Source organism: Telmatherina bonti (genome assembly GCF_933228915.1).
Source record: "Telmatherina bonti genome assembly, chromosome: 12".
Taxonomy (NCBI): domain Eukaryota; kingdom Metazoa; phylum Chordata; class Actinopteri; order Atheriniformes; family Telmatherinidae; genus Telmatherina; species Telmatherina bonti.
The window spans coordinates 12409296-12432948 of NC_136610.1; the positions used below are offsets into that span (position 1 = coordinate 12409296).

A 23653-nucleotide genomic window follows, 5' to 3' on the forward strand; every position below is an offset into this window, starting at 1 on the left:
AATGGATGTTTGCATGTGTGCATTATTTCCCATTTATGAGATCAAAGAAAGTTATAGAAACTTACGCTGAGGCCTTGATGACTTTGATAATTTCATTCCAGAGTGCCTCCTTCTGTTTGTAGCTGTTCTCCACCACTGTAACCTGGTTGTAGTTGGCCAAGTATTCCCTGTACACTGTTTCAATGTCTGAAGAAAGGCTGAGGAACGAATCACCTGTCAGGAGAGAAATGTCTATGTTCATTTACAATAAGGAAATAAACAGTAAATAAACATTAAAGTTCATTTTTAATCCAACCAGGAAGTTGCAACTTTCACTAGAAGGAAAGCTGACATTAAAGTCTAAAGAAAAAACTAAAGTCAGAGGTGAAACCATAAAGATTGACATCCACCTCCTTCTGAACGAGTGTGACAACCACATTATGAAAGAAGCACGTTAACGTTTCCAGCTGGGAAGCAAAGTCAGTTCATTTGAACTAGAAATAAAAACTATTTCAACAACCATAAACAGTCTCACGACTTCTTGTTATCAAGAGACGGAGACAAACCAAGGCAGCCAAATCAGGGTTTGTGGGATAAAACTGCTTCACAGAGGTATTAAAGATGTGTACAGGATGCCTTACAGAGCATTTCCAGGAACTGGGGGTCTCCAGGCTGAACCTCCCTCTGGTCCAACAGGCTGAGGAGACGAGTCGACACGTCAATCACCTCCTCGATGTAAAGAAACATGCTGTCCAGGTTGGCTGGAGGAGGCTTTCGCAAGCATGCAGATAGAGAGAGGAAAAAATAAAAACAACAATGCAAATCTGTACTACAGCAGTGTAGTGCCCACCTGCACACTGGGGTCATGGAGGTTAAATATGGCGCCATTATGAAACTAAAAGGCTTTTATTGATGTAATATAAAAAAATATATTTATCCAGCTTGACTTTACATGAGTTCATATTCTACAGTCATTCTAAATCGAGCGCTACGAAGATCTAGATATTTATATCAAAAGTAGTGAAATGGTTACAAATTAAATGAGGAACAAATTCTGCAAAACTTCACGTACTCTCAAATATCAAGCAAATAGAATACATGTATGTGTGTATTAAAGTTACTTTACACGGCAAACTGCCCAAAAATTCACGTTACATTTGTTTTTTTTTCCCCTCAGCATCACCTTCAGGCTCAGTAAGCTGCCAGGTTTTTACAAATGGAGAAATTAAATATTAATAACAGCAGGGTGTTTTCAATTGCACATTTTATTTCAGGCCCAAATTATAAAAAAAAAGAATATTTATTTTTTATAAAATCATAATATAGATTTCAATTGAAACATTACCACTCTGTGTCACGTTGGGGATATAGTGCTTACTTTTGTACTATGCATAAAACATTTAAGCAAAGTCATTTATTTATTAGAGAAAATGATGAAATATTAACACCTTTGGCTGTGAAATACGTGAGCCATTATTCACTCGCCTCATTCATCTTTTTCATCAAGAAATCAAAAAGATGTTTTTATAAAAATGTAAAATCAAATATTGGCTGAAAGGCCAAGAAACAATGGAAAAACATAAAAACCACGTAGCAATATATGAATGGTAATGTGATCATTGTTAATAGAAGCTTTATAATAAAACATTTAAATAAAAAAAAAACAAAAAAAAAAAAAACATGTTTTTAGTCTGCTTTCTGCGTTTTGCTGAATGAAGCATTCGGTCCATGTCATTCTATTCTTATGCGGGAACAGTGGGCATAGTGGGAACAATGGAAGACAGAACAATCTGCACATTGCCAGAGAAAACAATTCAGCGACTGACTGGTTTCACAATGCCAGTATTCATGTCGCATTAATCTTTCTCATTCCCTTCTTTCTCTCTCTGGTCTGTCTCCATTTGTCCTCTATCCATCATACATTTCATCTGTATTGTTCAATAAACACATTTTTTCAAGCTGGCTCTTAATTTCTCTCAGCAAATATGTCATTTCGTTTATTTCTCAAAACCTTGAAATATTGTATTCAATAATAATTAACTTCCATCCCAGGCAGCCGGCTCTTTCCCCCTCGCTGTTTTATTTTTGTGCTCATCCACAGATCAGTTCATTCAGTCCATAAAACCTGATTCCATTATGGTTTATGAAGGCCTCATTTCATTTCCACAGTGATAATGAATTATTGTTTAGCAGTAATAAGCAACACCTCAGACATGATGAAAAGCTGATGATAAAAGAGGCCACGGCAAATCAGGATTGCGGCAGTTGCTTCGACATTAAACGACTAAAAACAGCAACATGTTCCTTTTTTCTTATATAATAATGTTTACATTGTGCAAACTGTGCATCAAATCACCCTGTCTCATTTATGTTCACGCTGAAACTGTACAAAGCAGACATGTTGTGTAAGCCTAGTTTGCAGATGATACATGTAGCAGGGGTGGGAAAATCCAATCAAAAATTTTTGTCATTTTTATTGTTTTTATTGATCTTTTTACTTGTCCTCTTGGGCATTATAGCAGCATAATGATGGTCTGGCTACTGTGTTGTTTTTTCCTAATTGAAATCAAGAAAAATGACGAGAAAATAAAAGTTTTGTTCTTTTTTTTTTGTTTTTAATCTACAAAAATCAGCAATATCGAAGAATCGTGAGAATCGCAATTTAAATCGAATCGGCACCCCAAAAACTCGGAATCGAATCAGGAAAAAAGCATATTATCATAGCCCTAACAGGTAGGCTGAGAAACCATGACGGTTTACTGTTACGGTGAACATAGAGCGTCACAGTAAAATACACAGACCTTGGAAAAGATCAGCTGTTATCTAAAGACTCGGCCTCTGTGCGGACCAGCCAGTGTTTTGGTTTCTAGCTGTCAGCAGGTAATCAGAAAGGGGAGAGACTAAGTTTAAAATGTGCCCCAAATAATAATAAAAAAAGATTCATGACCTTCACTTATTTTTTACTTATTTGTCACGAGACAGAATATAAACAGAAAAAGTTGCCAAGTTGCTTGGTTGACAGCGTTGTCAAAAATTTTAAAAATCTCAACATAAACCTTTTTTTTTTTTTCTGTAAATACATGTACTCTTGATGTACTCCTGTTTCTGTGTTAGATTAGTGATGGCATTTATATGCATTTGATGTACTACATCTTCATCCTCCCTTACTTCAGAAACGATTTAGCATTTAGAGTAAAACACACAAGCTCACAAACTCATCAGTGCACCTTGCTGAGTGTGCAGACAAGACTAAACCACAGAATGAGAATTGCAGTATATAATGTGATGAATTTTTACAGCCTTTTAGTCATGTGACACCAGAAAAGAAGTCAGATCTTCTTTAATCATCCCTACACTGACTGAGGCTCATGCTACCCTCAGCTCACAGAAAGTGATGACTTGTAATCACGACTAGCCTGAAAGGCACCTGTTGCTGTTCCTAAAGGGAAATGTTGGCTTTAGGTCAGAGGAACCATTTTTACCCCCTTTTCTGAGTAACTTTAGTCATTAAAAAATACCATTCATTCATACCCGTAGTTTCTGCAGGTTGCTCCTGATTGTCACAGTGCTGACTTGCAGCATTTGAAGGTAATTCTTCTCCGACTGGACCAGCTCTTCTACAGCCATCTGCTGTCTCTGAGCCGCTCTCTCTTTAGCTGCTGCTTCCTCCTCCTCAGACTTCTTCTTGGCCTCTTGTGCTTCCTCTGCCAACCTCTCCTCTGTTGCTACGCTCTCCTCTGAGAAACTATCATGTGATGAGAGTCTTGCATGTATCCCAGGAGAACCTATTGAGTAATCAGCTGGTGACACCGATTCCTGCACCGTTTCCTCCTCTGAGAGGAAAATCTCGCCTCCGGCCTGATCCTCCTCCTCCTCCGTGTTTCCAGCTCTCTTCTGGAGCTTTTCAGTCACTGGATTTTTCTTTTCTGCTGCTCCTGGTGAACACAGGGAAGACGACGATGGCTTTGGTAGAGGCAGTGTGAAGGAAGAGGGCGGGGGCCTTCTGGGAACCTCCATGATGGAGATCTCTGTCAAAGAAAAATACTGTTAAACACTTTCCCAGCTCTTGATAAGCAAACAACTCTACAGGTAAAAGAGTGCTTGTTAGGTTAGAGGGTATCAGCACCAGCCGACTGCCAGAAAACATGGCTTCAATGAGAAAGCTGTTAGTGGAAACAGCGGAAAGGATTATAAAACAGGCGGCGTGCGGGCGCAGCGGTTAGCACTGTGGCCTAACAGCATGAAGGTTGCTGGTTCGAACCTCCTGTCCCCAGCTGAGGTATGAACCAGCAATCAGGAGCTTCAAACAGTGGTCCTTCTGTGTGGAGTTTGCATGTCCTCCCCGTGTATGTGTGGGTTCTCTCAGGGTACCCCGGCTTTCTCCCACCATCCAAAGACATGCATGTTAAAATTGGGTAATTTAAATTGTCTGTAGGAGTGAGTGTGAATGATTGTTTGTCTCTGTGTTGGACTGGCGACCTGTCCAATGATTGCTGGGATTCCTGCAACCCTGAATAGGACTAATAGGTTAAGAAAATGAATGGATGGATCATAAAACTTCTTCAGAAAAGTTATTCAAATGAGTTGTTTGTTGCTCTAAATCAGCTGTGCCAGAATTTTATAGCTTGTAGAACAAAATGAAGGTTTTATCATGGAAATGACCAACAAAGGGGATTAATTAAGTATTTTTCATTTCATTTTCATTAATCAAGGACATTAAAATCAAAGCTGTATGCCTGAAGTTGGAAAATGGACCATAAATGGGTAATTATATAGACGGAAAGAAGAGTCGGAAGTTGTGTGTGAATTATGAGAAGACAAATAAAGGAAATGGGATTTACATTAAGAGAAGCCACCTAACCAATAAAAAACAATGAGCTGAAGAGAAGCAGTCATGAGCAACAGATGACTGGATAGACGTGGAATTCAGTGCTGATTCACAAATCTGCATTGTGCGAGCAGATAATGCCGAAAACTTTTGTTTAGGACGCTTTAGTGCAAAGAACTTGATTCAGATTTACAAACTTTACAAACTTTCATCAAGTTCCTTTCAGCCTGTTAACGATTCATTCCTTTCATTCAGGAGTTTATGAAGGTAGGGTTGCCACATGCAGGGCAGTGGGTGCTGAGAACTGGAGTTGAGAAACACCGGTTTAGGGCAAGGCTACATTTACTGCATGAAGGAGAAAAAAAAAAAAAGGAGATTTTCACCATCAGTAGCCACATTTACATGGACACAAGGTTTTGGTTTAAAAGCCTGATCAGAAGAAAAATACTTAATGTAAACAGACCAATTGGAAGCTTCAAAATTGATAACACTCAGAAAAAATCCATCCTGATCAAGGCGAGTAGTAACGCTGATCGTTGTTTCGATTGGTGTGCATAAAAATGTGCTCCAAATGTCGAGTAATTGTCCCGACTGGGAATGCGTATTTTATCAGCAGTAAGTCAACCCACACTCATCCCACACTTTATTATATGGAAAGTTTTTACGGAAAGTTTATTTAAAAAAAAAAAAATACATGCAAGATGTAAAGGAAGACATGGCAGGACCAAAACAAAACTGATTGGTACGGCTACAAATACACTGCTGGAGATTTTAAAATGATTTATAATAATTAAGGGGGAGAAATATGGTAATAAATACGCAAATACGCAAACACTGTGATGTTTGTTAGTATCAGAAATCAGTTTCTTCTTTAGTTGTGGTTTCTGGAGAGTCAGAATGGAGTGCAACTCTGCACGTGCCAAAATGAATGATTCTGTTCAAACACGCCGTGCAAGAAAAACGCTCATCATAATGGGAAAAATCTTTTCAGAACCATGTAAACAATAAAGTCTGATAAAAACTGTGTCCGTCTGAAGAAATTTGGTCATGTAAACATGGGTAGCGACGATACGGGAGTGATGCCATGTAACCGGAGTGGTTTGCAATCATCGTGTTTGGGGAAAACACAAGGGTGGACACAGAAACCATGAACACTTTCTTCTTTTTATTTTTGCTCTGAGAACTGAAATATGTTGCAGTTTAGTGACATAGACAGCAGACAGTCCAGATCACAGTTCAATGAAACACTTATGAAGGAAACTGAAACAACTTTCACTGGTGAAAGTTCATGGCACGCATTAAGCTGCCCTAAAAGAAGTCTAACTGGTGCAAGCACTTACTGATTTGTTTTGGTTCAGAATTCAACCTTTTTGCATCAATCAAAACAACTTTATTTAATTTTTTAAGCATCTTTCCAGAAGACAATAAGTACAGTTGTTAAATGGCAAGTGGGTTATGCTGTTGTTTTTCTCCCTGAACAGCAGAAAGGACTTGCTTTCAGTGTTTCAGTGTTAACGGGGGATGTATGTTCAATAAACTCAGAAAATGAATCCCTTTTACAGGCTCATTGTTTTTACTTTATTTGCTCATCAAAACAATTCCTATAGCTTTGTATGAAGCTTTAAATTCACATTTGTTTCAACTTATATCAACATCTAGCTGTTTATGATTTTGTGCCTTGTGAAACCCCAGTAGAAAAGATTTTTCAGTCCACTGGAAAACCAGTTTCTTATCTCCACTTTGTGAAAGTAACACACACTCAAATAAGAAAAGAAAAACTAATCTGTATGAGCGTGTGTTTTATGTCAGCATCTCTTTTGTTTTCACAGCTGTACTGTCCCAACAGCACGCGTCTAAAGCTGCAGATTACACTAACGCATGATGCAGCTGCGTGTTTTAGATGTAACTTTGCTGAGAACTGCCATGCTGTGCAAGACTTCATTATTATACAAACAACATCTGTCTTCCATCCACAGAAATATGAAGAAAACTCTTCAGTCTGGGTTAAATACAGTTATCATTTAACTGCTGTTATTCACAAACCACTACAGTGAAGAAAGTTCAGGAAATAGGATGGCTTTGTATTGCTTTACACACACATGCAGAGAGGGGTGGGGGTAATCTGATGGATACTTTGAGCTGAAGTGCCACATGTTAGCCCACCAGGAGACCGACAAGCTGCTTACAGAATAACAAATGCTGCCACTGCTGTGGCAATTAGGCATTACATGCTTCAGCTCAATGACATGCTGCAGCTTTAAGGGTTCGACACTGCTGACCACTTTCTCTTCTACTCAGTGATTAAATTATAATGTCTCTGTGAGGAGTTACTCATGACAACATTTAACATCGAAGTAAAGCTCAAGTTTCTTCCATGAATCATAATCCAGATACCGTAATAACACCTTCATGATACGTTATTTTTAGCTTTAACACTTATTTTCCTACACAAGCACTGTTACGTTCTGTTCAAGTATCACACTGAGTTTATACACCTACCTGATAAGATGATGAACTGTCGCATTGTTAAATTCTTAACCTCTACTGTGAAATACTTCATAAATATAAACAACTTGTTTTTCTAGTTGTTTTGACTTAAATATAAGGTCCTACTATTCAAACTGATCTTATGCAAATTAAAAATAAAGTGTGCAAAATAAACATTTTTGGATCTACTTTGCAGATTAAACTGACATAGAGCCAACAGTGCTCTAGTTTTTCATATGAGATCATTTAAGGCTTGTTTATGACAACCACAAAAAAGCAGAACTAGAAATATTTCTACATACTTTAATGCAAATTATTGTCCTTCACATGTATTTCCTTCTCACGAGAAGATGTTACTATAAACAGTGTTGAGACTAAAGTTTCAACACCGTCTTCAACACAGATGGTGTCAAAACATCAGTCTCCCTGAAGTTTGAAGAATAAAGCTGAAAATTTATCAATGAGCTCCGGCCCTTTTTGCCTTTTTTTTTTTTGGTCTGATATGTCTGGTATAAAGCACTGGATTCAGTCATTGTTGGAAAATGTGCCGTTAACTTTATTCAAAAAGATCCCCCCTTAAGTCTAGCTCAGACAAACATGCAAGAGCAATTCAGCCTCCAACAACTTTATCAGCATTTGTTGATTTATTTGAATGCATTGATTTTGTACAATTTTCTTCCCACCATCATTTAAACATGCAGTTTAAGTTTGGTTTTGATCTAATTAACAGGATAATAAGCGCTGGCAAGCTTTGAGATGTTCACTTAACTCATTGGCTGCCAAAGACGTCTTTTCAAATCCAATTGTTCAATGCCAAAGTTGTGAAAAGACGTTGTTTTGCTGTGTTGCAATTTCTGCATATAGAAAGCTGATTTGGCCGGGTGCATGTGTCAAAATGTCTTTAAAAATGCACACTCCAAGCCTGTATCCACACACAGCAAGTATACAGCCCGAAGATGCTCCAACACATACACCTGGATAAATCGGCTCTCCATATCTGTAGTCCCTGAGCTCAATATTATGTGAGTCCTGAAAGATGAGTCTATTGGTTAAAAAAAAAAAAGCTGGCCGTATGGGGTTCCCTGCTGTAACAATGACTGAGGTAAATGTCAAAAGTAGTACATCAGTATTTGACAAAGTTCAATTTAAATTCGATGTGATCCTGACTGCTATGAAAGGACACACACATTCTGCCTGAATAAACCATGGTGCTGTCATTTCTTTGATCTAATCCTAATACCTCCCTCCAAAAACAGGTTTAGGGGTTTCTCAGTTTATGCCAGTGCAACTCAACTCGGTCAATAAAGGCCGCAGTGCTGCAGGTTTTTAACATATCCCTGCAACAACACACCTGACTAAAATGAATGAGTCGTTCATTGGCTATTGGGTTAATTTCATTTGGGTTAGGTGTGTTCAAGCAGGAATACATCATAAACATGTCAGACTGTGGACCTCATGGGACCAAGGTGAATAGCCCTGACTAATGGTGGCCAAAAGATCAGAGTTACTGAGAATTACAACTTGAGCTAGTTGAAAAGAGCTAGATGAAAATCGCTGTAGATCAAAATTTAAATCTCAATCAAACTGCTTTGTTAAATATTTCTCTCTGTAATATTTGAGGCTGTAGCGTTCAGACAAATTTGAACACTTTGAAATAAAAAACAAAAAAGATGATTGTAGAGGTTATTATTTAGTTTGAGCGGCTCAAATGATGCTACCAGTCTAACATTTATCAGAAAGTATTAATCACAGATCAGCATTTATTAAAACAGATAATCTAAGAAAAGATAAAACTGTCCAATATCAGAGAAAACACTCTGAAGGGTAAAAACATCTATTGGTAACAAGCTGCCCCCAACACACATGCAAAGTCATCAATTATCCAGACAATACGACTGTGTGCGAGTGACAGAGAACCAGTAACAGGATTTATAGGTGATAGGACTGGTATTACCTTGTGCAGAAGCTCTGATTCAGCTGCAGTGAACCGTGATCCCCCCTCTTTATCCTGTTGGGCTGACTGCAAACTGAAGCCCAATCTGCTGCAGAGGACACACTGCTGCATGGAAAACACAAAACACACTGGTGCAACTTTCTCCAGTGACTCAGAGGCAGAGGACTGCTGCTGGGACTCATGTGGCAGGAGTGTGTGAGGGTATATTTAAAAGTGTGTGTGTGAGAGAGAAAAACATTGAATGTGAGTGTGTGAGGAAATGGGGGATGGGAGTGGACAGGAAAGAGGAAAATAAGGGGAGGGTGGAAGAGAAGGTGGCCACACACACACATTCAAAAACACACACACACACATTTGTGCTGCTGAATAAGCTGACTGACTGCAGCAGCTGTTTGGAAGAGGAAGTGGTACTTACCCAGACAGAGGCGATAGGCCGACCAGTCCTCACAGCGGTCTGAAGGACCAATCAGATGAGACCTCGAGGGGCTTCGTGGGAAACAGAGGCGACCAATGAAGACAGAGAAGCTGGAGTGATTGAAGTTTTCCTCTTACAAAAAACAAAGGCACAGTGGGATGGCACATCTTCTTCCAGTCCTAAAGGAATCGCCTGGTGGACGGCAACAACACAGATTTTAAGTCAGTCCATTCAATGCTTTGTGTCAGCCTGAAATGAAGGCTTTAAGAAGTATCAGTCTCACTTTGTAGTTTGATGAGGTAACTCAGTGGTTACCTCAACAAATAAAAGTATGTACATTTCTAAACAGAAGGCCTGAACTTCTTTGAAAAAAAAATATATATATTTACCTGAAATCCCCCCCAAACGTCTCCATTCATCCTACTCAGGTCATTTTTGTTTCCTTTGTGTTACCTCCAGGCACGAGTGACCTTTACATTGGAAGACAGTTTTGTGATGCCAAAAGCAAAGATATTTTAAAAAATTTGAGAATAATTTTTGATTGCAATGACATATATCACCATAACCACTGTTATGTTTATGTCATACAGGTTTATTTATCCATGAAAGAAACACATCAGGTACTGAAGCTATAGCTTCAGTACCTGATGTGTTTCTTTTGTATACAGGCCAGATTGAGAAATTAAGAACTAGAGGATGAGTGCCATTTCTAATTGAAACTTAAGCAAAATAGAAGTTACTTGCTGACCCACAAACTTCAAGGAATCCCTATCCAACTACATATTCATTTTAGACAACATTAGCTTAGTCCTCGGTGTTAATCTGAAGAAACAGGGAGCTGTTTTCTTTCAGAAACTGTTTTTATCTTTTATCGGCAAATCAAAACAGATTCCTGGAGTGATTTTCTTCCAGCTGGGAAACATTTTCAAAATTTGGAGCACTTTTTTCTACAATGACACTAATAACCTCCTCTATGTCTTTATCACATCTCGGCTGGACTACGGTAATGACAGTCTGGTGAACGTCACCAGGTGGTGGAGGAGAGGACCCAAACGGAGACAGTAGGCAAGTAAGATACTGGTAATGATGATTTAGTATAACAAAGACCAGAAGACTATATCAGAAGGAAAACAGGGAACTACAGATAATGGCTACAGTTACATGATGTTTTTTATTTCGGAATTAATAATTTGGACTTAAATAATTCAGAATCAACGTATTCTCCTACGAGTTTACATTAAACTAATTTCAATTGGAGGTTTACATGAAACACGTCCTGACTTAATTCCTTTTTAAAGTGGCGGGTTGGGAAGGGTTCTGATTGGACAGAGGGTGCACGTGATGTATGACTTATACCGGAAATAAACAAAGTTGGCTCCCTGCTTCTCGTCTTTTTAGTCGTAACTTGTAAAAACTACATAATAAGTAGAAGTTTTGCTGTTATTTTTATTATAAATTTGAAGTACCAGTTCAACACGAGCATACTACTTCACTTGTTGCAGCAACTGAGAAGGAGAAGAAAGACAGACCACCGAACACAGGAGGCAAAACAACGCGCGTCATCTGGACAGGACAAGGTAATGATGCACAAAACGACCAGAATTAACTTAGAGTGGAATGAAGGTTTACATGAATTAAATAGTTCGGAATTAAAATGCGAATAAACCAGCCACTTACATCGGAATTAAGTTTAATTCCGAATAGAAATTTACTTTAGGAATTAAATGTTTACTTGGTCGTTTTTAATCAATTTAAAGCAGAATTAACTTTTAGTCGGAAGTAAACAGGAATTTAAACTCCCATGTAAACGCATGGAATGAACTCGAAAAATGAAAACTGAAAGCAAGTAGCGTATATATATATATATATATATATATATATATATATATATATATATATATATATATATATATATACACACACACACACACACACACACACACACAAATGAAACCAGGTGAACTAATAAACCGGAAGGGGGCAACTAAACCAAATACACCAGGGAGAACAACTATAAAATAAAACCGGAAACTGGAACAAAATAACCACACCAAAACTCTACACCACGGGTGTCAAACTCAAAGAGGGCCAAAATTTAAAATAAGACAAACTTGCAAGCCAATATTAATATTTATTGAAAAAACCTTCTAGATATGACAATGAACCTTATAGACTGGAGGCATCACATGTACGTTCAGCTACTGCGGTCCGGCTCAGGCTCTTGTTTGAAAATAATCGCTTTTTCTCTGGGCACACAAATCTCAGACTTTCATCATGCACTTTTTCACCAACACTCACTCATTGAAGGACTGGGCTTATTTTGCCATCTCTGCTGCAGTAACTTGAAGTTGCTATGACAACCGTCAACAGAGGAAAAGGTCCTGTCCTCAACGCACCAAACCACAAACAGAGAAATCTGAGGTTTGTAATATTTGCAGTACATGTGCTGCATAATACCAGCGGGCCCGGCTCTAAGAGTCATTTATTGCCTCGTGGGCCGAACTTAATTACACTGTGGGACAAAATTGGCCCACGGGCCAGAGTTTGACTGCTATGCTCTACACCAGGGACCCACAATCCAGGTCCTTGAGGACCGGTGTCCTGCAGGTTTTCCAAGTATCCCTGCTGCAACACACCTGATTCAAATCAATGTGTATTTCGCAGACATGTGCTGAGCTTGTCTGAGTCTGAGTCCGGTGTGTTCCAGCAGGAACACTTGAAAAACCTTCAGGACACTGGTCTTCGAGGACCAGGTCTGGGGATCCCTGCTCTACACCATGACAGTCAGGCGTCCATATAAGTCACCAAAAGCTTGTTACGTTGATCCAAAATGCTGGAGCTGCAGCTAAAGAACCGACTGGACTGGATCACATGTCTTCTGTTTTCAGGTTTCTGCATTGATTCCTTGTAAAATATGGAATTAAATATAGTTTCTTTTTATTTTTTTATTCAGCAACAAGGCCATAATATGTGTGAACTCTTTTTATCTGAAAACTCTTTTTTTTTTTTTTTTTTTTTTTGTCTTGTCCAGCATTTAGGCAAGCAGAATGATGGTCTGGATGCTGTGTTCTGCTGAGCAAATTTTCTCTGCCAAGGAAAGCTTTATAGATATAATGATCCCCTTGACTTTCTGAATTTTTATTTTATTTCTATGTTTATTTTGTATTGTTGTTTGAATTGTAGAGTTTGTGGCCACTGAGCTTGGAGTGTCACAGAGTGTCATCAGCAGGTTGCAACAGAGATATGGAGAGACTGGAAGAGTCACAGAAAGGCCTAGAAGTGGACGTCCTTTGGCCACATCCCGTGCTGATGACCGCTACATTGTGAACACTGCCCTGAGAAACCGGATGATGAATGCCACTCAACTCCAGGCACGTTTAAGAGAGGTGAGAGGCACCCAAGTGTCACGTCAGACCATTCGAAACCGTTTACATCAGCGTGGTCTGCGTGCTACACGACCTGCACGGGTACCTGACCACACCACCATGCACAGGCATCATCGTCTTGCATGGGCCAGGGAGCATTTACGCTGGACGAGGAACCAGTGGGCCTCAGTGCTGTTCTCTGATGAAAGTCGATTCACACTGAGCAGAAATGATGGCCGGCAACGATGTTGGAGATGTCAGGGAGAGCGCTATGCATCAGCCACTGTTGTCACCAGACGAGCTTTTGGTGGTGGTGGTGTTACAGTGTGGGCAGGGGTGTCCACTTGGTACAGAACTGCCCTACACTTTGTGAATGGTACAGTGACAAGCCCATACTACCTGAACATCATCATTAATCCAGTGATTGTGCCCCTACATGAACAGCACAGGCCTAATTTCTTTTTTTTCTTTTTTTTTGTCTTGTCCAGCATTTAGGCAAGCAGAATGATGGTCTGGATGCTGTGTTCTGCTGAGCAAATTTTCTCTGCCAAGGGAAGCTTTATAGATATAATGATCCCCTTGACTTTCTGAATTTTTATTTTATTTCTATGTTTATTTTGTATTGTTGTTTGAATTGTAGAGTTTGTACTGCTGGACCAGAGAGGACAGACAAAAGACAGAAAGAGAAAGGAGAAGAAACACCTCATAAGAAAAGGGAAAGAGATAAAGGGAGAGAAAAGGGAGAGAAAAAAACAACAACTAAAAAATAACCCAAAAACAAAAAGAAAGAAAACAACCTACAGATGTATACATACACACATACAGGCACACACATACATATACACACACATACACACGCATACATACACATACATATACACACACGTATACACACATAATATATATATATACATATATATATACATATGTACACATATACATATACACATACATACATATACACACACACCTCTATGCACACACACACATACATACGTACAAACATAAACGCACTCGCCAGTATTAACACATATACATACACATACTTTAGATCATAGTAACTAAACTATGAATCTAAAAAGTTAAATATAAATGAGAAACAAACAGAAATGAGAAAACTAGCTGCTGTTAGTGAATAAAACTGCGTGACGACTCGGTGACTGTGTCACATGCAGAACATGCAGAGTGGAACGTGTTCCGGAAAAGGTGATCATGCCAGTGTGACCCTTCCCACACAAAGGCAAGAGGCACGCCAGGAGTACCCCCGAGACCAGGGCCATCGGCAGCCATCCCCAGGCGCAGACCCCAACCACCCCACCCCGGAGCCAGCCATGCACCGACCCAGGAGGAGGCAGAGGGGGGTCCCAGCCAGAGTCCCCCGCAGTCAGGGGGAACAGGCCCCAGCAGGCCCGGACCAGCGAGGACCGGCCCCGCCAGGCACCGGCCACCCAGGGCAGACAGAGCGCGGGCCCCACGGCCCCAAGAGCCCAGAAGCAACCCCCCACCCCCGCAGGCAGAGGGCCCAGCCCACACCGACGGAGGGCCGGGATCCCCAGACCGCCACCGAGCGGCAGCCAGGCCGCACCCCAGCGCACCAGCAGCGCACCAGAAGCGCTCCCCGAGCACCAAGACCCTCCACGCACCCACGCACACAAACACACACATACGCACACACATGTGCACGCACACACACACACGCACATGTGCACACACACACGCACACATGCACCCACCCACCTACCCCCACCCACACCCACACGCATCCACACTTCCTCCTTAAACACACCCTATACACCCATTCTCTTACACACGCTCAAACTCACACTCTCCTACCCCCGTTCTTTATACACACACACCCCCTCACACACACATCCCTGCTCCCTCTATAATCACCCATTCTTCCATACACGCATACCCCACTCTACACACACACACACACACACCTCCCTACACCCCTCTATCCACATTCACAGTCCTCATTGTACACCCACCCCATCACTTCCCTGTACCACCAACATAACCCCACATACGCACCCCCACCCATCTGCATACACCCCCCCTTCCTCCTATCCCAGCGGCCATCCACTTTCCTAAATTCTTTCACCCTGATCCCCCCACCCCCCCTCTACCCTAACATTCAGTCACCACTTCATCCATTGGCTCATGCACGCCCTCACCTTTCTTTCCCAACGTGTCCCCTGTGAGATACCCCCGGGGGAGCAGGGGATAGGAGGGCCCCGATCAGGGCCCCACAACTACCCCCCACCCCTGTCAATGCCCCCCCACCACTCCACACATGCAGCCGATCCAGCACCACCCAGGGCCAGCAGCAGTCCCACCCCCGCCAGGCCAGCCCAGACCCAGGCCCCCTGAACAGCACCACTCCCCCGCCCAAACTCCTCCGGCACAGCCCCAGAAATAGGGGCGTGGCAGGACCCCATTGTCACCCCCTCCCTCCCAGCTTATGAATGATTGTGAAGTGTGTGTTGTTTGCAATTAAAATTGGGAAGAAGTAACCACATCATGTTGGGAGTGGGACCACCAAAGCAGCCCCGCCCACCGCACACTGCATGGCCCGCCCCCCAAAATATGTCCATGTGTTGTCAGTGTGTGTTTTTTGTGTTATGTTGACTAAGTGTAATTAAAACTGGGAGGTGAACCGATGCTGGGTGCAGCGATCGAAACCACCTTGATGGCCTCTCTCACCATCCAGATCAACGTGTCCACCTCCCAACGCCCTGCCTGTATGTGGTGGAAGAAGGGAAGGAGGGGGGTCCGGGGATTTAGGTCCCGAGGGAAGCGCGCCTCCCTCAAGAAGATGAGCCACCTGCGGCACGAGGCACGTCCCCCATTCCCGGGGCCCCCGAAGGCCAGGACAGGCCAAGGGCAGCTGCCCCAACAACCAGGGCCCTCAGCAACCCCAATAAAGGAGCCGCCACCGGCCCCAGAAGGCACCAACGAACCACATGCAAAAGTGGGGGGGGGGGGGGGGGGGGGGCAAAGAAGAGGAGGGGCGGGAGAAGGAGAGACAGACCAAGGGCCCACCGCCCCCACACCCCTAGGAGACGCCCCCACCCAGAGACACGTTGCATTCCCTTCTCCTTTACACACCAACACATTCACACCCCCTCACCATCAGCCTGGTATACACACACATCTACACACACACACACACACACCTACAGACCCACACATACATCTATACACATACACACCCATTCTAACAGATACACGGCCAAAAGATTAGTCCACCTCCAAAACCCTACATCCCACTCACCTCCCTGCCCATCACAAAACACCCCTTCTCATTCTACCTACCCTAGAACAAACCACCACAACTCCCCACTTCTCTCACTGAAGTCCTACCCCCTTCATAATCATGACCCTTCACCCCCCTATACACCTACATACACATGCACCCCCCCACTCCCCCCTACACACGGGCCACTACCCCCCATACACATGCATCTCAATACTCCTCTATATACACACCCCTATCTCCCATGCATTTAACACCAGATTATCCACACACAAGCCCTTACCCCTTCCCACACACACACACACACACACACACACACACACACACACCACCCACTCCCTCATTCACAACCCCAACCCCCCACACAATCATGTACTATCACACGCCCCAAAACCTCCACCCCCACACCTACATGCCCTAACACACTCCCCCTTACACACAACCCTACCCCCCACAAACTCATGCTCCACTACACTCCCCATAAACCCCCCACATATAAACCACCACACACTTCCTACACCCCACACACTCATGTACTATCACAGTCCCCTAAACCTCCACCCCAACACCCCTCACACACTCCCGCATACACACACCCCTCACCCCCTATACCTTCATGTACCGCTACAATCCTCTATACACACCCCGCATATACACCACCGCACTCCCTCATACATACACCCCCACACATACATGCCTCAACACACTCCCACATACACGCACCCCTACCCCCCATACATTCATGTACCACTACACTCCTCCATACACACCCCATATATACACAGGCACCCCCCCATCCTCAACTATCTTGGGCCCGGGTCCCTCTGCCGGGCACCAGGGCACGGACCCGCCCCCACTGCAGCGGCAGGTCCAGGTCAGCCCAACCCCCCGACGGCAGGGCCGACCCCCCATCCCCAAGAAGCAGGGGACAGCCCCGGGCACCGGAGCCCAGGACCCGCACCCCGCCCACCCCACAGCGGCACGGCCACCCGTCACGGAGCCAATACCCGCCGATCCAGCCCCCGCCAGCGACCTCGCCCCACCGCCAAAAGGCAACTCCAACCATTGATCAACCCAAGGCCTCCCGCCAGGTCTGGAAACTTAGCCCCCCCAGTAATGAAGCAGCCAAGATCCCCGTCCAGGGGTCCACCCCAGACCCATAGCCACCTGAGCCACCCAGCCACTCCCTAGCCCCGAGCGGGATGAGGTCACACTCTCCCCCCTACACTAAGTGATGGAACTGATCACAGGAGACCAGAGAGAGTGAAATTCAACTGACTGATCCTTTGAGGAGGCAGACATCATTTCCATGCTGATGTAATCTAATAACAGATTTCTAAACTGCTGGATACACAGATTCTGTTTGCTTTTCCAGTTCACAAGGATAGTTTTCTTTGCAATGCACAGGCTGCTGAGGACTGGTTTTGCTAAATTAAACCCTATGTTATTTTCACCTAAGTGACTCAATAGGCACAATTTGGGGTTTGCAGGGATATTACATTTAAACCAGTCTGACAGATCTTTACATACCTGGAGCCAGAATCTCTGGACAGGTGGACAAGACCATAAGGCATGGTAGTAGCTGTCAATCATGTTGTCAGTACAGTGTGAACAGATATGTGAGTGTAACAGACCCATCTTGAACATCCTGTGTCCCGTATAATGAGTTCTGTGTAGAATTTTGAATTGTATTAATTGCATGCTTGAATTCTTAGTCATTTTGAATGTGTTTGAGCAGATTTGTGACCATTCATTTTGATTGAAGTTGCTGGATAAGTCTGCTTCCCATTTAGAAGTTGGGAGAGAGATGGAATCTTCTAGCTTCAATAGTAATCTGTATATTTTGGATAGTAGCTTCGGGGCCTTAAGATTTAGGAATTCTGCAACCCTTATAGGTAACTGTAAGTTTAGTTGATCAGTGGTGTATTTCTTACTTATGATAGATTTAAGTTGGTGGTATTCTAAGAATTTGGTGCTGCTGAATTCATACCGTGAAGAAATTGCATCAAATGGCAGAAAGTTTCCAATTTATACTATATGTTCCAACTGCTTTACTCCTTTATTCTTCCACCGAGGGAAGTTTATCATCTTTTTGTTTTGCAGGAAGTCAGGATTGTTCCAGATGGGTGTGAGCTTACATGGAATAAGCGCAGACTTGGTTACTTTCAGGAATTCCCACCAAGCCGTTAAACTGGAGCTGATGTTAATGCTTTTAAAACACTTATATGACTTGACAGTTGAGCTGATGAATGGTAAATCAGAGATGACTAAATCCTCACACAATGCTTGCTCAACATCCAGCCATGGCTCATCCAAAGAACTTGGATTAAGCCACTTGGAGATGCATTGCAGCCTATTACATAAGAAATATTGATTAAAATTTGGCAGGTCCAACCCACCTCTGTCTTTGGTCTGTTGTAAAGTTTTTAGACTAATGCGGGATGGCTTGTTTTTCCAGAGAAATCTGGATATGTGGGAGTCTAGTGATTTAAACCAAGTGGAGGATGGTCTGATGGGAACCATTGAGAAAAGGTAATTAACTTTTGGTAAAACCATCATTTTAACAGTGGAAACCCTCCCCATAAGTGATATGGGCAAGCGGTTCCACCTTGAGAGGTCATCCTCTACTGTTTTTATTAGCTGATCATGATTTAACTTTATTAGTTCGGTTAGTCTGGGAGAGATTATTATACCTAAATAACTAATATTTCCTGACTGTATAGTGGTGTTAGATATGTTTTTAAAGTCACAGTTAATGGGCATTGCTGTATCTGAAAACTCTAATCGTTCCTCACCAAGCATCTACAGTACTTCACTCCCTGATTGTTACCATGCCAAAAGGCAAGGCAGAGCTTTGTCACACACCAGTTATTCATTTGGACATTTACAACCTCTGTGCTAAAAATTAAATGTTTTCTTTTTAAAGTTTTGATCTCATTCACTAATCGTTTGTTTTTAAAGTTATCTCAGTGGTTTTAGCTGAAATACTTCAGATACTCTTTATCATTTCATCCTTTCTAAATGTTTTTGTTGCCAAAATCTTCTCATGTCTGGATATAAGATCTGTTGTTTTAGAAGCTGGAACAACTGATAACATGTATATATGTCTGCTCCAGCTTTAAAATTAGAAACTACAAAAATAACAATACTAACCCTAAAAAAAAAAACCATCACATGCTCCTGAGAAAAGAGATCCGTATTGTCCTTTTCTAAAATTTTTCTAATTGTCTTTACTATATAGATTAACCTACCTACTGCTTTGTGTATTATGGCTACATAAAACCAGTCCTTCACTTCAGCCTCTGATGACACAGCATAGGCTGGTTTATTTACTGAAAAACCAGGTAATGGAAACATGACTATTTTCATTCTATTTTTAGAAACAACTCAAAGGGTTGCTTTGAACACAACTCTGTTTCAGTCTGTTTCTCTGGATCACAGGGGTTAAACTCCAGTCCTTAATGGCTAGTATTGTGCAAGGTTTTGTTGTCTCCATGCTCCAACACACCTGACCAATATGAATGAATAGGCTGACAAGAAGCTGTTGGATCCATTTGAATTGAATCAGGTGTGTGGGAGCAGGGAAACAACAAAAACCAGCCAGATACTGGCCCTTCAGTACTGGAGTTTGACACTCATACCCAGATATTGTCAGCTTCATTGTAAAATCTGTTAAATTTGAGTTGCTGACCAATATCAGGGTATCTTCTCTATACATTATAAAATGGTGGAATATGCCATGTCTACTGCCAGCACTTTAAATTACAAGGAGCTGGAGTCTCAGGAGACACTGACAGAAGCACAAGTTGATCTGATCATAGCGTGTTCTGCTGATGTCGGGGAAAGAATTATCGTGTGATGCGAGCATGTACCCATCCCGATACAATGAAAGTATTCATAGCAGTCAGACTTGATGAGTATGGAATGAAGGAGGCGTGAAGGCCTAATCTGGCTCAACACATCGGTATGTCAAGGAGGAATGCTGCCAGGCTCCTTTATCAGCTGACTTATGTTAATCTGATGACAACTCAAGGCGTGCGTCACAGAAAGAAAAAAAGTTAGAGAAGAGACAAAACATTTACTCATAACTTCATAATGGCTTCCGGGAGCAGACATTCTGCTCACAGACTAAACCTGCTTTGCCAAGTAGAAAACTGCTGGGTTCCAATAAAGTACTCAGCAGAAACCCTAATGTTGCACAAGTATTGACAAATTGAGATAATGCTTATCACATATTGCTAAAATGTGCTTTTTTGCAGATATAATAAAACCGAAGTCCATCAGCTGTAGACTGGTAGTGTACAACAGGTACAACATACATAAGGTCAGTGAGAAGCCATATCATCAATACTAGGGCTGCACGGTGGTGTGGTAGTTAGCACTGCTACTTCCCAACAAGAAGGTCACTGGTTAGACTCTCAGCTGGGGAGGGATTCAGCCTTTGTGTGGAGTTTACATATGTATGCGTGGGTTCTCTCTGAGTACTCCAGCCACCTCCCACAGTCCAAAGACGTGCACGATAGGTTAACTGCTCACTACTCCTTCTCCCAGGGAGTGATTGTGTGATTGTTAGTGTCGGTCCAGTGATGGAATGGAGTCCTGTCTAAAATGTACCATGTCTCTCAACTAGTGTGTGCTTGGATAAGCTCCGCCCCCTCACCTTGTGACCCTTAATTGGAACCCGCAGTATGAAAACAGATGGATTTTTTAACTACAGGTCCAACTTCAGTACAACCATATTTAAAAATTACAATTCTAATACAAATTACAGTAATTCATATAAATACTTTTCTAACAACCAAAATGTTTTATTTCAATTTGATGAAGAAAATGCTGATATCTAAAGACATGGTGTGTAAAATTAACTATGATGAAAGCAGACTGTACTAGCTTGGTCATTGTGACCAAGTTTCAAAAGTATTTTGCTTGATACTTAAAATAGGAGTAAGGTTAACACATTTTGTCAAGTTTTGAAATATTATATTGATTTGTTTGCTGACATTACTGTCTGCAGTTACAGTAAGGAACGGGCAGCGGGAGCCTCTCCCGTCCTAAAGCACTCCCAGGCGGCCAGTCTCAGTCGGCTCCGGCTGCAGGTCAATGTAGAATAACTGCAGTAGGTTGTGGAAGTTCACTACAACATAGTTTATACCATTGTCGGTGAGAACTGGCTGCATTATTTTTGTATACATAGTTGGGCGAGTTAAACACTGTAATATCCCTCCATTACGGGGCGTTACCATAGCAATGCGTTAAGCAGCTGGTTCAGATCAGCTGTCTTTTAACAGGTGAACAAGACAAATGCGCTGTAGCCTGACAGCGGTTGTTTGGCATAAAACGTACATCGAGGCCAACGTAAAATAGTTCCTATATAAGCGGATTAAACAACTCAGAGCCGTGCATTAGACGGTTATAATATGACAGTTGGTTTTAATATGACATTATGACAGCTTTGCTGTCACACGGACCGTTACAGGAAATCATTCCTGCCCACTTCAATAAGACCGTTCAATGCTTCTTCCTTGTGTCTTGGATAACATCACAAATGTCACCAATGTTATTATTTCCTCTCAACCGTCAAGAAGACCACGACGCGCAGCGTTGTTTAAAAATATTGGATAATCATAAATAATCGAGATCTCAATTTCAGTCAAAATAATCGTGATTATAATTTTTGTCATAATCGAGCAGCCCTACTTCAGAAGGCCTCTGAACCAGGTTCTACTCTAAAAACATCTTAAAACTTGTCACTGAATTCTAAATACACCAAACTAAGTGTTAGCTTCAACTCATGGTAAAGTTAATGGTAAATGGACTGTACTTACATAGAGCATTCCTAGTCATACGATGACCACTCAAAGGTTCGGTGTCTTATCAAAGACTCTTCAGCACATAGTCAGAGGAAGCCTGGACTGGATATACAGACTTTCCACTTGGCAGACGACTGCTCTTGCTCCTGAGTTGCAGGTGCACATAACACCATCTATCATATTCTCTACATTTGTACCTCCCATGTACACATAGGGTGACTAATATCAGAAGTGAAGTAGGAAGGTAATTCCAGTAATGACAAGTGAGGTATGACGTGGTAAACTAAACGCCTGTCATCTTTCTGTGTCAGGGGTGAACAACCAGCTCTACTAGACTTCCTGAAGGTCTGTCTGCTCCTGTTACTTTCAAATTAGGTTTGTCTATCTGCGTTGATTATCAGCTGTACTTTGTCTACAGCAAAGTAACTTCACATGATGAAATAAATGACCAGAAAAAGGATGAGGGCAATGTCTGACTGCGCAGGAGACAACATTTTGGATAATTGCAGTCTTGTGCCGCTTCTGAGCTACTGTCTGTTTTACATGAGAACGTGACAGCTTGACTTTGGTCATGTGCTAATGGTAAAATGAATGGTTTTCAAAACATACAATAAAAGCAATTATGGGGATTGTCTGAGTTGCTTAAACCTATACTGGAAGACGTCTTCCTGGTGTGGACAGGGAGAAACAGAAAACAAGAAAGAGCCGAAGTATGATGACGATGCTGAAAATAATTGCAGTAGTGACTGCATCCTCTCTGCTGAGTCAGCACTAAATCTTTCTGTCAAACTGTCATGTTGCAGCAGCATTGCTGGCAATGAGGACAGAATTGGGATATTTTAAATATCATGGATATATTCCTGGAAAATACTAGGTTAAGCAGTCAGGTATCATGCTTTGAAACCGATCCACAGGGATAGTGATGAGAGTGTGAATGCAAATGTCTGCCGTAAAAGCAACAACCTAATCATACTGATTCTATATGAATATGTGCCATTAAGTATCCAAGTAAGTGCATTGGTCCGTAACAGTCCCACATCTTTAAAACAGCCATGTGTTTCTGTTTGCAGAATGAAATGTGTGTCTTAGCGTGGCTCAATGTGGGAATTAATGTGTAGAAAGGTCATCAAGCCCAGCTCTTCCATGAGAACTTATCAATAACGTTAATGTCAGTGTGTGCGGCCAAGTGGTCCCCGATGGGGGCACTTTTGTTTTTCAACCATCCGGATATATCATGGAACTGTAACGTATGTTTACACATTCACTGCCCTTTACATTAGAAACAAGCATCTCAGTCCCACTGAGCTTTCTTTGCTTTGAGTGAGGGTTCATCATATGCTTATAGAGCCAAGCTGATCAGATAACATCTCTGCATTAGCACACAATCCTCCCCATTTTGCAGAAACAAGATACCCTTATTCTTTGGGGATCATCTGGCCCTTCAGCTGGATCCCTGGGGACCGTTTAGATGACTAGATAGCAACTAATCATTGATCTAAAAGGGGGGACCATCTGTCCCTGCATAAATGTAAAACGCAAGACCCCTTTTAAGGTTT

General features: G+C 42.1%; 1 protein-coding gene across 1 annotated transcript in view; it reads right to left on the reverse strand.

The window, feature by feature from the left end:
* The window catches only part of arhgef37 (Rho guanine nucleotide exchange factor (GEF) 37), a 45547-nt gene that overhangs the window by 20527 nt on the left and 1367 nt on the right, over window positions 1-23653 (reverse strand). Inside the window, exons 2-6 of the mRNA XM_079249717.1 lie at window positions 9664-9855; window positions 9249-9353; window positions 3511-4007; window positions 621-750; window positions 66-213 (exon numbers count right to left, since the gene is read on the reverse strand). Of these exons, the coding sequence (XP_079105843.1) occupies window positions 66-213; window positions 621-750; window positions 3511-3996 (764 nt within the window). The 5' untranslated portion in view covers window positions 3997-4007; window positions 9249-9353; window positions 9664-9855. The remainder of the gene's footprint in view (window positions 1-65; window positions 214-620; window positions 751-3510; window positions 4008-9248; window positions 9354-9663; window positions 9856-23653) is intronic.